The 15,391-nt window shown below is 48.4% G+C and overlaps 1 protein-coding gene across 3 annotated transcripts in view; it reads right to left on the bottom strand.

Annotated features, from left to right (window-relative positions):
* The window catches only part of IARS1 (isoleucyl-tRNA synthetase 1), a 69,305-nt gene that overhangs the window by 15,270 nt on the left and 38,644 nt on the right, over nt 1-15,391 (bottom strand). For all 3 annotated transcript variants that reach the window (XM_040449599.1, XM_040449600.1, XM_040449601.1), the window contains 11 exons: nt 14,660-14,743; nt 13,554-13,698; nt 12,106-12,226; nt 9,523-9,614; nt 8,488-8,565; nt 7,554-7,675; nt 7,214-7,316; nt 6,889-6,972; nt 4,704-4,878; nt 2,263-2,375; nt 432-527 (listed from right to left, as the gene is read on the bottom strand). In XM_040449599.1, the coding sequence (XP_040305533.1) occupies nt 432-527; nt 2,263-2,375; nt 4,704-4,878; nt 6,889-6,972; nt 7,214-7,316; nt 7,554-7,675; nt 8,488-8,565; nt 9,523-9,614; nt 12,106-12,226; nt 13,554-13,698; nt 14,660-14,743 (1,213 nt within the window). The remainder of the gene's footprint in view (nt 1-431; nt 528-2,262; nt 2,376-4,703; nt 4,879-6,888; nt 6,973-7,213; nt 7,317-7,553; nt 7,676-8,487; nt 8,566-9,522; nt 9,615-12,105; nt 12,227-13,553; nt 13,699-14,659; nt 14,744-15,391) is intronic.

Genomic DNA, 15,391 nt, shown 5'->3' with positions numbered 1-15,391 from the left:
GCTCCCAGCTCCCTAGTGAGGAGAACCACCCCCCCAGTCCAGACGCAACAGTGTATCCCTGAGCGAGAAGCCCTTCCTTGGACACCGGCCGTCATGTCTGGTGCCAGTCAGGAGGGCGACCAATCCAGAAGAGGATTTTGTGGAAACCCTGGAGAACTGGAAGCAGTGGACAAAGGGGGGGTTGGCTGAATGCTCCTAGTCAGAGAAACGGAAGAGCCACGTGCAGTTTGGGGTGACTGAGTAGGGAGGGGAAGGGCCCACGTTTCCTACAGGGTATGACGTACACACTGCAGATCTGGGACTAATTCTCATTACTCAATTACAATTACCTGTTTACATTAGCTGCCTCTCCTGTCCTCCCCAACAGCCAACACAAACAAACCAACCATGCAAAACTCCCAGTTTGCTTGTACTTAATGTGACAAACTGACCTTTTTGCGAAGTTTCTGGATGCGATTGATGACCTCCCGAGCCACTCCTTCATCCACCATGGACTGTTCGGGGGTGACGTCTAAGAGAACCAAAGCCTGTAGGAATGGATGGTGCACAGCATATAAGGAAGAATAGTTCTCAAACCCAGCACAACTGTATGTAAGTTAAATTATAAGGAGTCTGTAACACAGCACTATTCACCCCACTGAGCAAAAGAGATAAAGTTACACGAGCATCTGGATGGCTCAGGTGCTTCTTTGTGAGAAGCCATTCCTCTCGCCAGGAGAGGCTGGCGTCTCCTGTTCTGCAGGTGCTGCTCCCAGGACACATGAGAACCTTGAGTCTCTGTGTAACTGCTGTTTGTCTGTGTGACCGCCCTTGCAGGGAGTGGGGTCAACAGTCACGGCCCACATGACTGCATGGCTTCTCACACCGTGACGAGCTGGTGAGGGCCCCAGAGCTGCCCCGTTTCTTCAGCCAGGAACCCTGCTGTCCTTTGGATCGGGGGATTTGAGACGTGATTTCTACAGGGGACTGCAATACGCTTGATGGGATAGAAACTGCCATCTGCTTACTGACTTTGTCTACTTCCTATGCCATCTGTCATGGAGGCTGTTGAAAACGATGTGAGTAATGTAATGTTGTTGCCAGCACAGAGGGGGGCACGCTCGTAAATCAAGCACCAGCCCCAAAGACATTTCTGAGGAAACTCAATCAGTGAACAAACTTGCTTCACTAGAGGGCAGAACTGGAGATGGATGAGGAGGAGTCAGGGCAGGGCCACCCTGGTTCACAACATATAACCTGTGTCAAGAATCCCAGAGGACAAGGCCACCTCCTTGAGTGACTTCCTCAGGCTGGCCGCCATCAGGGTGTTCACACTCTCCCACCCTCGTCTCAGCTTCTTCCCTGATGGCTCCTAGTGCCATCCGCCCATGGGGAGCTAGAGGCTGGCCTTCCTCACGTGGTACTTGCCGCCCCCCCACTACACGGGGCATGTTACACACAGGGGGCCTCCCGCAAGCCCCCCACTCCCACCCTGGAGATCTTATGACCCATCTGCCCAGAGAAGTCTGGTTGGAAGCAAAGAGAGAAGCTCTGATCCCAAAATCTAAAACTGCTACAAGTCCCCCTCCAGGAGGTCCCACACCAACCCGCCCCCACGCTAGACTCTGGGCAAGAGCCCTTCTCTGTGCTCATTTCTTTTCTTTCTTTTTTTTTTTTTTAAATAGTTTTTTAATACTTACTTTTGAGAGAGAGAGAGAGAGAGAAAGAGAAAGAGAGAGAGAGAGAGGCGTGAGCAGGGAAGCGGCAGAGAGAGAGGGAGACACAGAATCTGAAGCAGGCCCTGAGCTGAAGCAGCTCCAAGCCCAGAGCTGGCAGCACAGAGCCTGATGCAGGGCTGGAACTCACGAACCGTGAGATTATGACCTGAGCCAAAGTCGGATGCTTAACCAACTGAGCCACCAGGCATCCCTGTGCCCATTTCTACCAGGTAACTCATCATGCAGAAGAGTAAGAACTGAGTTCCTTTTCTGTCTCCGTGACTGACTTGATCCTTGAAGGGTGGGGTTACATCTTGCTCATTTTTGTACGACCTGACACTCATGAAGATTGCCAGCAGAGGTCACAAAATATCTATTTGCATATACGTCAAAGAAATGCCAGGTTAAGATGAGACAACACAGGAGTTTACTAGAGAAATCTCAGGTGAATGCCTGGTTGATCTTACCCCAGGACGGGCTGCCAGAGCTGTCAGGACAGGGTGGTAAATACTTTCTCGTCTTATGCTATCTTCTGGAAAAGCAATGTTCTAGGGAAGAGAAGTACCTGGGAATCCGAGTGCGCTTCGTACTGCGTTGTCCCTCCTGCTGTCTGGTCAAAGGTGTACATGAGGCGGATGTCCTCTTCATGCAGCTCATGACCTTCGACAACAATGGTCCCTATCGGAGAAGCAGCTGCCACTGTTAATCAGCCCCCTGCCTCCTCCTCACGCCACCCAGCTACCAATGTATTATGCCATTTTTTTTTTAAGTTTATTTATTTTGAAGGGGGAGGGCAGAGAGAGAGAGAGAGACAGAGAGAGAGAGAGAATGCCAAGAGGGCTCAATCTCACGAACTGTGAGATCACGACCTGAGCCAAAATCAAGAGTCGGACGCTTAAATGACTAAGCCACCCAGGTGCCCCCTGATGCATCAAGCTGCAGAGACTTCAAGAGATCATGTCTTCTTGACTCATGCCATTGTTGCAGTCAAGGATGTGAGAGACTTCCTTTACACTTGCCCAAGCTGCCTTGAGGAAAATTAAATCACTGCTAATGTCTACCCATGTATATAAGCCCCTAGATCCAAAGGCCTATGCCAAAAGGTGACATGTTCCCACCATAAACACACAGCAGCATGATGGAAGAGAACAGGCTGCAGAGTCCAGTCGGACCCAGGCCCCCACCCACTGGCTGCAGGACCCTGGTGTTCCACTACCTGCTGAGGATAGGAGGGCAAGGGTGACGTGAAGCCAACAGTGAGCAGGGGGAAGTGCTGGGCACCACCCTCCCTTGGGAGCCAGGACGCATGAACAGCGGCTGTCGGTAACGCCCATCTGCGGTGAAGCCTGCTGTGGTTACCTACAATGGTCTTGGTCAGCACTGACTTTACGTCACTCTGTTCTGAAAACCATTTTGCTTCCCATTAGTGCAGAAATCCATTTGAAAAGTAGTTTAAAAGGAACCTGTAGATCTTTAGTATCAAGTAAATTTTATTTCAGGAATTTTAAAATATTTTGGCCATCTGTTGACACAACTTAGATTTGTGATTTGAAGTTTGATCAAAGATTGTTAATTTAACAAATCAAGTTGGTTATGACTCAACTTTTATTTGCTAGCTTCCTATGCTTTATAAATTTTATCTAAAAATGTGGGGACTTTTAGGGACACTGCTCCCGAATTCCATGACCACTCATCTGATTTGAGTCCTTAAATCTCCCCTTGTGACACCTCTGCACTTACGATTTTCAGCTTCAGAGGGAGCCCTCGCCATCAAACACCTTGTGCCCTCAGGTGGCTGCAGCACATTGAGCAGACAGTAAGACCACAGGATTCTAATCAAGGCAGAGCTGAGAATTCCCGGGCACCTGGAAGGTCCCCCAGAGGAGAGGAGAGAGGGGCTGAGTCCCCTTTCCTAACCTCCTCGTATTATCCTAGGCTTTTCCTTCAGAGCACTTGTCAAAACTACAATTTCCACAAATTTTCAATGTCGGCCAGCACATGAGGATAAGGACACCGTCTGTCTTACTCAATTCTGGGTTCCCAGGGCCAACCAAATGGAAAAGCTTTAGAAAGTATTTGTTGAATGAGTCCAACTCCAATCTTGCCAAAATCTGAGACCGAACTATGAATTCTAGAGATCTTAGAGAAATCATGGGAAGTTCTCACCCAGTTGTCCCTCACAAGCAGCTCCAAACCTCAGTGCTAAATCCCTTTCTCAAAATAGACTTTAATCCTTTCTTTCGAATATATTCTAGTCTTCATTTGGACACCTCCAAAAACCTACATGCTTTTTCTCCAAAAGCAATGACAGTACCAATGACACTTGATACCAGGGGGTTCAGCTCTCACTAGGGTAGTTTCTGGGCTCACGTTAGCATCTGCAGAATTCACTGGTAATGAAGGTTCCACCCATCTGGTTCAGTAAGTTCTACCTGGAAATCTAGCTCAGCGGAATCAATTCTATGGAATATTTCTATGTGAGAATACTCACTGCAGTATTATTGAGAATAGTAAAAGAAGGGAAACAATCTAAAGAATCAAAAATAAGACTGGTTAAAAACATCAGATATCCCTATGAAAGAAAATTATTATAGCAATTATTGAAATAACATTTTAAAGACTAATAACACACTTAAAGTAAGAACTGCAAAATAAAAAAGTGAATAAAACATAAAGTATATAAGTGAAAAACACATTTAAAATTATAGCGTCATCTCCATTTTGTAAGGCTCCAGTTACATGACTATCCGTGTAACAAGAAGGAAATCAATCAGAATTTTCATACTGCTCCAGCAGTGGCAGAGAGTAGGCACTCAATCTGCATTAAATGGATGGGTGATGGGTTAGGGGGCATTTTTAGTCTCTTCTTTTCCAAAATTATCAGTATTTGTAATAAACATGTTTATGACCAGGAGAGGCTGGAACAGTGCAGGTCAAACAGGAGCCCAGGTGAGAGACCGCATCAGGTGAGGGCCATGGACAGGGTCGGCAGGGGTAGATACCCACCAGTCTCCTGGAAACGCTCTAGCTCCTCGCTGCTTAGCTGCTTGATGGCCGTCATCACCGCCCTGAAGGCTCCCTTCAGCCGCTTGCCCAGGACCATGTGGTCAGGTTCTGCCCTTAGGCGAATGCCATACTTGTTTTTATCTGTAGACAGTGTAACTCTGCGAACATTCAACTCCTATAGTTGGTAGCCAAGATGAAACAGAAACATGGGAGATGAAAACGTGTGTCCACAAAAACTTGATATTCATAGTAACCTAAGTCACAACTGCCAAAAAGTGGAACCACCCTAGAGCCCCTCACCTGTGACGGGTAAACAAAATGTGGTCTATTCACACAACGGACTATTATTAGCAAAATAAAGGAACGAATCACAGCCACAGCCTATACCATGAATGACCCTTGGTGCCAAGTGAAAGAAGGCAGACTCAAAAGACCACCTACTGTCCGGTTCCACTTACAGGAAACATCCCGAGCAAGCACACCCAGGGACCGAAAACTTACACCTGTGGTTGCCAGGGCACAGTGGGGTCCTAAGGGCAGAATGGTGTGTGAATGCTAATGGATCCTGGGTGTCTCTTTGGGGGGATGAAAACGTTATAAAATTACAATGGCTGTACAACTCTATAAATAATACTTACAAATCCTTCTTGTCTAGATCATTCAAGACAGTTGAGCAAAACTCAACTAAATAAGATTCTAGAATTAGAAATATGAACGTCACCTCTCAGGAGTAACGTTTACTCAAGCAATCTCAAAGCTCTAGAAGGTTAACTACCAATTTTCTGAAGAATCAGGTGGCTGTAACGTGTCTTGCCTCGACTGTGCTAGTTATGGGTTACCAATGCATCAGGAAATGGAGGTGGCAGGTCATTATACCTGACTGGATTACTTGACCTGATCATAGTGATTAAGACAATCTATTTAAATATACTCTATTTTTGGGGCGCCTGGGTGGCGCAGTCGGTTAAGCGTCTGACTTCAGCCAGGTCACGATCTCGCGGTCCGTGAGTTCGAGCCCCGCGTCAGGCTCTGCGCTGATGGCTCAGAGCCTGGAGCCTGTTTCCGATTCTGTGTCTCCCTCTCTCTCTGCCCCTCCCCCGTTCATGCTCTGTCTCTCTCTGTCCCAAAAATAAAAATAAACGTTAAAAAAAAATATATATATATATATAAATAAATATACTCTATTTTTAACCCTATCTGCAAGCATTAGTTATAGAATTTACAATCTAACTCTTTAGTCCCTAATATATGTCTAGAATCCTCAAGCAATTCAAAACCAAATCTAGAAATTAATATTTTCTACAGTAATATATTTAAATATTACCTGTAAAAACATAAAATTGAAATTAAAAATATATTTATTTTTAAAACATCGTGGAATATAGCTTTCTGGGAGACAACTGACATCACAGTTTACGCTGACTCCAAATGCGCTCCGAGGGACCCACCCACATCTACACGCTAACATATGCACAAAGACACATACCTTTTCTTTGTAGTCAGAAACCTGAGTTTTCAACAATGGGAAAGTGATTTAAACAAAGACGTAGCGGAGAGCAAACACTCTCCAGTTGTTAAAAGAATAAAGGAGGTCTCTAGGTTCTGACCTTGGGAGTCCTTTAAGAAAAACTGTCAAGTGAGAAAACCAAGTTGAAAACTATACATGTGGTCCTCTCTAGCACAAAGTCAATGGTGTGTACATGTGTGTGCACACAGTGCTCCGACAACCTGGCGGGGATGCCCTGGTGAACATCCCCAGAAGCCGTTGGACGGGAAGGGACTCACCCCATACTTGGTGCTAGAGTCTGAGCTGCTCATGACCAACGCTTGCTCACCTGTTACTTAATGATTTGATGGAACGGTTTTTGGGTTAATTAACAAAACACTCTGGAGAAAATAAGTGGATGAAGATAGTGAGTGTATTACCACTAAGGTAATGAAATCCACTGATCTTGGAACTGCTTTTAAAGAATTACAATTACACTGTAAAAAATGCAAAAATGCATGCTGATTATAAGCAAAGTGTCACATTCCGTGGATGGTTTGGCATATGAATGTACTGACACACGAAAGGAAAGGATAAATGATACATTCAAAGTGAACCTCACTGAAGAGAACTAGTCACAATAATCTTCTCAAAGAAGGAATTCTTTTCGGACCCAAACAGACAAGCCAGAGGTCTTACCTCAATGATATACTTCTCCAGAGATTTGATCTCATTGAGAGCTTCTGGATCCTGGTGGATAACCACAATTTCTTTCAAAGGATACTAGGAGGAAAGGAATGGAAAGTTTACCAAGCAGCCAGCCCTTGAAACTGCAGGAAAATGAAATGTTAAAATCTGAATCTCAAGTTCCAGACTGATCAGGCTCATCTGGCACTAAGTCATCCACACCCCTGTTGCAGAAAAGAAAAAAAAAAAATACCATTGCTGGAAGCTCTCTAAGAAAATGCTCCAAAGGCATAATGATTTAGGCCTGTGCACGTAAAATACAAACAAAGCGTCAAACCTTTATCGGAATGGTTTTGCGGTCTCGAATCACTCGCCCAAGCTCAATCACAGACTGCATCCGAGAGACCGCGCTCTCTGTGTTCTTGTCAATCAGCTCCTCCCTGGTGGCAGAGGTGGGGGTGAGAGGGACCCCATGAGAAGACAGTCCCAAATGACAGGCATGCACAGTGAGGAAGGGGCGGCCCCAGGAGCCTCCACACTGAACATCCCTCCAGCCCCTCCGCAGCCTGAGGAGCGGGCGGGCTAGCAGGCGGGCAAAGGGCATGGAGGGGCCACAGCAGGGCCGCCATGTGAGCCTTCCTGGACCCAGGAGAGGCTTACGTGTATTTGATTCTTACCGAACGTGGGGCAGCATGAGGTAGTGGATGCTGAGTGTGTCCTTGTCCTGGACAGAACCGGGGTCAATCAGCAGCTTTAGATTCTGGTACATCAATTCGGTAAGAAAAGGTGTATAGGGGGCCTGCGTGAGGACATCGGATATCACATCACTGACACACAGCCATCAGTAACTGATTTCAGTTAGAGTGGAAACAGCAGCTCCACACTTTAGAGAACAACACAGGGACATGCACAGAAGTGGGCATGAGATTACTGAACACACCGTGTGAAAGAAACGGCCTCCTTCTGAACTTGGCAGGATGGATGCCGTGCAGCCCAGTAGCAGGGTTGCGGCCGGAGGCCCCGAAACATCCCGGAGGAAGGTGTGCAATAAAACAGGAGCCCTGGCCACATTAATATGCACACGACTGAATGTCCCTACACCTCAGAAACCTCATCTGTAAACTGGGGACATGTTCCCTAGGGTGACGGTGAGTGAGTCGGACTTCAGGCACGGGTACTAGGCAGGCTCCTGTTCATGAATGTTCAGGAAGTGAACAGAAGACTTGTAACATCACACTAGAAAAGTGGTAATAGAATATTGGGAACCTAAGCTGGAATTTTCACTTGTGTATCACTGAATATTTTAATTGATAGGATCATGTTTTTATAGAAATCCAGGTAAAGATGGGTGTGTGCTCACAGGGAGCAATGGCTTTTCCATCTAGAGGCCAGCACTCTCCCTGAAATGTGCTGCCAGTGTGAACAGGAAGTGAATGTGTCTTATCCCCTCCTGACACAGACAAGCTAGTAAGATTCTGGAAAAGGAAGTACAGATTCAAGTTGTTTTAAAGCTTCTATTCCTATTTCTGGGAGGATAGGTACAGACTAGACACAGACAGAGGACACAGCAGCAATGGGGCTGGCATTTCAGAACTGGGTCCAATATCTCACCATGAGCCTGCACAGAGACAGCAGAACACTGAACAAGGTCTCCAGGGCCATGACACAGTCCTCCACCCCGTTTTCGCCCTAGTTAACAAGAAAGGAACACGCATCAGACTGGGAGGCGACCTGCAGAGCACAGAGCACGCGGACAGGACAGAGGGCCTGGGACAGGAGGCCAGCATGGGCCCTGCTATTTTCCACCTCGGAGGCCCAGGTGGACGGGAGGACCTGCAGGCATCGGGTGCCACGTACGGAAACATGTACAGAAAACTTAAAGTAATTTTATTAGGTAAGATTCTCATTTTTAAAAAATGTATACACTGTATATTTAAGAAATAATTACACTATCATTGCAGGAAAAACACAAAGGTTATAAAAAAAGGAGTCAACCATAATGAAGTTATGCAGAAGTAACCACGGTGAAAAGTTTAGTTTAAGCCCCTCGAGATGTGTGTGTATAGGTATGTGGTCTATTGAACAAAAATGAAATTACTGTTCTGTTACAGGCCTTCATCATTCACACACCTGAAGACAGACTGATGGGATGAGGCACAGGTGCCCTCATGGTCTGTATGTGGCCTTAGGGCCTGGGACAGGATGCAGGCTTCACCGAGGCCAAGTCCCCCACAGGCTCAGGGAAGAGTCCTGTCAACAAATAATGGACCCTCTAGAGGAAGAACCAAGGAGGGGCCCCTCTTGGGATCACAGCCATACCAGAAACACTGGCAAGTATCTGTATGAATTTCTTCTGTATTTTAAGAGATTCTGCTCAGCTTAGTCTCATACGGCCCTGAGACTGTCCAACAGGACGTGTCCTTAGCTGTGTTTTGAAAATACGTGAGGTGACTTTTAGAACTTACAGATTCCCATCCATCAAATGGTGATACATATAGTTAACTTGAAATGTAAAAAGGAGAAAGAGCAAGAGCTTCAAACACCGAGAGCATCTGAAAACATTCCTTTCTCTTCTGGCTACGCCCAGGTGGCTCCACTGTTGCTGCCCTCATATCCATCTGTGAGCAGCAGCCTGCATGCACTCACCTTCAACCTTCTGCGGTTCATCCGGACGTACCAGTTGGTTAGGACATCCACGAACTTGACCAGGCGAGGCACTACAGTATAGAGCCTGTAAGCTGAAAGCAGGCGATCAGGCAGTTAAGAACAGGTGAGCATCTGGGGTACGGCAAGGGCCAGACACAAGACAGGGCTGGCTGCCCTGCCACCCCAGGGCTGCCACGACTGCAGCCTGCACTGTAAGGGGATAGGAAGAAGCAAAGGGACAGCCCTGATGGCATGTACCAAGGATGCACCACACGGCCGTCAGGGTGTCCAGGGGCACATGAACCACCCTGTGTGAGCTGAGGACAAGCTCCCGCTGTCAGTGAGAGAAACAGAGCCCCCAGACCCGCGGTGGAGGCCACAGGTGCACGCCACACGGCTCCATGAGGCCCGTTTCCCTGGTGCTGTGTGTGGGGCGGCACCACGAAAGCTCAACTTCCTTGCACTGTGCTACCATGAGCGTCCACTAGGTCGTGCTAGATGCACCGAGGGCTCTAGTCAGGGGCTGAGGCACAGCACCAGGCCAGTGCTTTCCAACCAGGAACGCTCTGCTCCGAGGTCTGGAGACACTCTGGCGGTCACAGCTGGGCAGGTGGGCCCCGGGGAAGCTGCTCACCGCCCTACAGTGCAGAGCCAGCCCCCTACAGAGGATGCCTGGCCCAAATCCCCAGTGGAACAGGCTTCCTAGAGGCCACAAACGTCCAGGAAAGACTGCAGAGGAGGCTGTAAAAGGAGAAAGACAGGAGAGCTCCCGAGGAATTCCGAGGGCAAATGGAACGGTGAGGGTGCTCAGCCAGCCATGTTTGAGGCATGGGCCTATAGTTAGGATTTTCCTGTTCACCTCCCCTTAACGGATACTCCACACTGTACAAAAATACACACCAAAAGCAAGAATAAGACCAACAATTATAAGTAAATACAACTTATATCAATGAGAGTGTTCAGTAAATGTTAACGAGGCCTCTGGTCTAAACTGGTAACCACGGGACGCCTCGGTGGCTCAGCCGGTTAAGCATCTGACTCTTGATTTCTGCTCAGGTCATGATCTTGTGGTTTGTAAGTTCAAGGTCTGTGTGGGGCTCTGGAACCTGCTTGGGATTCTCTCTCTCCCCGTCTCTGCCCTTCCCCCACCCCCAAATAAAAAACTGGTAACCACAATGAGAAGCTGCCAAGGGCAGAGCGCGGCTCACAAAGACCAGGGCTGAGGTGCTAGTGGCCACTCACTCCCGGAGAGGCGACATGGCAAGTGGAGGCCTAGTCTCAAGGGAAGAGGAGTAAGTGATTTCTAGGGTTCACTACACCCCTCGCCTTCTCAGAGGCTAGAGTTCCCTGTGCCTAGGTGTCAACCCTTGGAAGGCACACAGAACCATCACAGCACAGCAGTACCATGCGCTGTGGGGTCCCTGACGGGAACTGCAGACCCTCTGGTCCTCAGAACCCTGTCTGTGAGGGGCTGAAGGTAAAGAGTTGGCTGCTGTTCATCTTCTGTGCTCAGCCATATGTGCTTCCCAGGAGACAGGCCCGAGCTCAGGTGCTGCCCAAAGACAGCCCCCAGGCTTGTTTCCTATCACTCAGGAGGGACGGGTGGACATGGCTGCGAGCAGGTGTCCTGGGGTGTGCACTGAGCTCTGCCTTACACATTCATTTCCATCTTCACTTCCATCAATTTGTCCAACAGCTTGATAGTCACCTGATCCTTAATGATACATGTTCAGTGGGTGGGCGCAGGCCTCGAGGGATGGGGCGGAATCCTTCTGTGCCAGGTGCTGGGGCACCAAGGAGGCCATATGCCTGCACGAACGGCAGGGCATTGGGGGGGCAGGTTAAACTTGTCAGGGCATGCGCAGCAGAGCCGTCTCTCCTCCTCTGCCCACCGACTTTGTCAGACCCATGTCAGGTATCCTACTTTAGTAGTTTCTGGAATTTCTCTCTCAGACTTGTAGCTATTCTGTCCCCTACCTCCAGGAAACCAACATAAGCTACTCTCCCCACCTGTGTCTAAGACCCAATTCATTGCTGTTAGGTAACAGAAATATGGGGAAATATCTGCCTCATTATTATTTTTCTGTATTTCCTAATTTTTCTAGACCAAACAGGGACTACTTACTTAATGATTAAAGCAGACTAAAAATAAGTAAAAATGCGTGTTAACAAATACTACCTGAACATCTACTATCTTCCGGCTACTCTATGCACACAATCTTGGTTTGAGCCTCATAACGACGCCTCTAGGCACTTTCCACAGAAAGAAACTGCAGCTTGAGGAGTTTAGGCAGCACCTGCCACCGGAAAAGGTGGTGGGGGTGGGTTCTGAACCACTGAAGCCACAGAAGGCCACGGGTCCGCAATGGTACCTGGGGCGGGCAGGGTGAGGCTGAGCACATTTCTACAATAAGCCTTAACAAAACCATACCTGAGAGATTAAAAGAAACAATTACTTGTCTCCTGTTCTGTATCTCTCAAATTGCCTATAAAACTTTCTCTATGTTTATAGAGAAACACAGTTAAGCATCAAAAGGGCAATCAGAAAGAAAAGAGTCCTTATATCCGGCCCTAGAGTCATACCTGCCATTTCGGTCTCAAAGAACCCAACCAGAGACTGCATGCAGGATAGGACCCAGCGGTCTGTCACGTTGGCACTTTCTTTAACCGTGTTCTCATTGTACAGGAACTCCATTTCTTCCTCCTGGGGAGTGACAGTCACTGAAACGTTCTGTGTGCTTAGGGGAAATTACCACACAGAAATGAATGCTTTGAATCACTCCACCTGAAAGTAGCTCACAACAATCCACAAAACCCCAGAACCCAATGGGAAATTTAAATTTCTGACTGTCGCAATATTTTCCAAATAAGCTCTACACTTGGGATATTACGTCCTCAATGAATTACATTTTTGAGTGAAGTAAAGAAAATTTAGAGGAAAAATATCCCTTTGCACCAAAAAGTTTATGAATTGAAAAATATTCCAAAGTCTTATAAGTGTAGGATTTAGTTACTTAAAGCTGCATAGCAAAAGCTAGTACAGCTGGCCAGGACTGGATGAAGGTGTATAAACCGAACACGAACACTAGGAATTTATATCTCTGCTTTACTGTCCACTGTACTGAATGCTTTGACTCGCCCCTCCTTTCCCCTGCAAAACCCTCCTCAAGCTGAAGGCCCATTTCACCCATGCCCCCCACACTGTAGCAACCCCAGGCTGGCAGAGCAATGGCCATGCTAATGGTGGCCCTGATCTGAGGGCCTGATGGTGGAGCTCGTGCCCAGCTGCCAAGCCCAGGAGAGCCCCATGGTGCTCCCGAGTCCCGCACCAGCTAGAGGCCTGCAGGGACCTGCCTGCCCTCCATGACTCACAGGGAGAGGCCACATCAGGAGATGAGCCAGAGGCAGCCAACGGTGAACAGCTAGCCCACCGGAGTGTGGCCTCCAACCAATTTCCAGAAAGGATTAATGTTGCGTGATTAGTCAATGGTATCGTACACAGTAAGGCGCTGGACATAGAAGATGCGTGGTATCGGGGTCTGACCCTAAACAGAGCCCTGAGAGCACAGACAGGCACCCCCGTGCAATGGAGCCTCAGGGGAGGTGGCTTCTCAGACGGGGCACAGAACCTCCCCAAGGCACTTCCACACACACCACAATCCTGGTTTTCCCTCCTAACAACCCAGTGGGACGTCTCTCACTTTCAGAGCCTGGACCTGGATGCACCACTGAGCACCGTGTGTAGCAGCCTCTCCTCAGCATTTCCTCACTGTAGGAGGCCGACTCACCCCCAGCCCACCTGTCAGCCTGGGGTCCAGGAGGGAGGGCAAGTGGGGGATCAATAAACCTCCAAGGGGACTCCTCTGCAGGGGCCCAGCATGCCGCAGAGGCCAGCTGGAGCCCACCCAGTGCAGACCCCAGACTCTGTGCACTTTCACTGGTGGCCCCCCTACAGCTCTGAGCCCCATCCACAGGGACCGCTTTGTGGTGTTGCCCATGGAGCTCTTTCCTACACAAACCCAAGCCCACACCTTCTGCAGCCTCAGCACGTTCTGGATGAAGAAGCGATAGGCGTTGTACCACGGGAGCAGCACGTCCTTCAAGACATCACGCACACCCTCCTCCTTAAAGCGGAGGTTTTCTGCTCTCACCACAGGGGAGTTGATCAGATATAATCTGGATGAGGAGAAAAATCACACAGAAAAGGAACATAGAAATTAAAACAAGTATTATTATTGGGCATGTTGACAAGACAAACAAGAAAATTAGCATTTTTACATAAAGGGGGAGAATCACCAATACTCTTCTAATGGTCAATTTAAAAATGACAAAGCTCTTACTCTGTGTAGGAAAACTAATGAATAACGAAGGGGAGACGTAACCCCTACCAAGATGTGGCACTCGGCCAACCCAGGTGCACCCGCAGGGATTCACAGAAAGAGCAGAGGGCTCCAGAGGGCAGAGGCCAGGGGTGCTGCTAAACACCAGATGGGACAGTCCTCACTGCAATGACTGATGTGGCTCTCAGGTTGTCAGCAGGCCCAAGGGGAAGTCTAACAGATAACCGGGGGGTGGGGGAGGACACCCCATTCACTGCCCCTGGGCCACACAGCAACTGCCAACGTGCTTGGGCACAGCCCCTGGATGTGTCTCCGTGTCTGTGGCAGGAGGAGGCGGGACGAGATGTCTGTGGTTCCCCTGCCACCCAAACACTTCATGTCCATGACTAGGACTCCTATTTCAAGTGGTGGCTCACGTTTCTCTACAAGCTTTTCGATATTAGTTTTTATGTGCTCTAGCATAAATATACCACAGATGGCCCTTCTGAGGAGCAAGTGTAAAAAAAGGACTAAATGGCCAAGGAGATGGAGTCAGGGGAGGGAGGGAGGCAGAAAGCCCAGCAGACGGCCCGAGAGCAACACAGGCCCAGTTCCCCACAATACCTCTGGGTTTGCACACGCTGCTGTTATTTAGAAAACCACCTTGCGGGTTTGGAGCCAACACCACACCAGCATAACTGACCACACTACAACACACACTTTTCAAAAGCTAATTATAAACCAAATTAAGGAACACGATCAATAAAGGGAGCTTACATAAAACGACATTATACACAGGGCAGGGCAGTGGCTTGTACCTGAGGGCGTCAGCACCATATTTATGGATGATTGAAAGTGGATCCGGATAATTCTTTTTTCGCTTGCTCATTTTTTGGCCATCACTTGAAAAAACAAAAGGGAGATGCCAATCAAATGTGTCACTGTCGCAGTTTACCTTTACATATGGTTATAGGTCACTTGCAAACTGTAATACATAAATGTAAGTGGCATAAGGGCACAATAGGTAGTCTTTCCGAACATGGTGGTGAGTCAGTGGAGAAGTTGAAAACACAGGCTCAGCATTTATCCCAGAGAAATGAAAACCTGAATTGGTGCAAAAGCCTGTAACAGCAGTTCATAGTCAGCAACCACTGGGGACAACCCCATGTCCTCCAGCAGGCTATGGTCAAGCTGCTGTCACCCGCACCCGGAGCACTGCTCCACCAAGGACACAACTTTCCTGAGGAATCTCCAGGGCATTTCACTGAGTGGCAAAGCCAGGCCCTAAGTCATAGAGGGCAGGATTCCATTCACATAACAGAACTTGAAGTGATGGAATCAGAGATGAAGAGCAGACTAGTGGTTGCTGGGAGGCCAGGGGCAATGGTGGGGGGGGGTGGGGGGGGTGGGGGGGAGTCCTGGGATGCCAAAATAGTCTAGTACCTTGACCGTGCTGGTGGGCACAGGCACCTACATGTGTGGTAACTGTGTGCAACTAAGCACGCCAGCAAATGGGTACATGTGAGACAGGGGGCTGAACAGGATGGGGC

The sequence above is a fragment of the Herpailurus yagouaroundi genome, unplaced genomic scaffold, assembly GCF_014898765.1.
Source record: "Herpailurus yagouaroundi ecotype Mexico unplaced genomic scaffold, PumYag 199, whole genome shotgun sequence".
Lineage (NCBI taxonomy): Eukaryota > Metazoa > Chordata > Mammalia > Carnivora > Felidae > Herpailurus > Herpailurus yagouaroundi.
The sequence above is the reverse complement of the archived record's forward strand: the minus strand, read 5'-3'. Positions and strand labels throughout refer to the sequence as shown.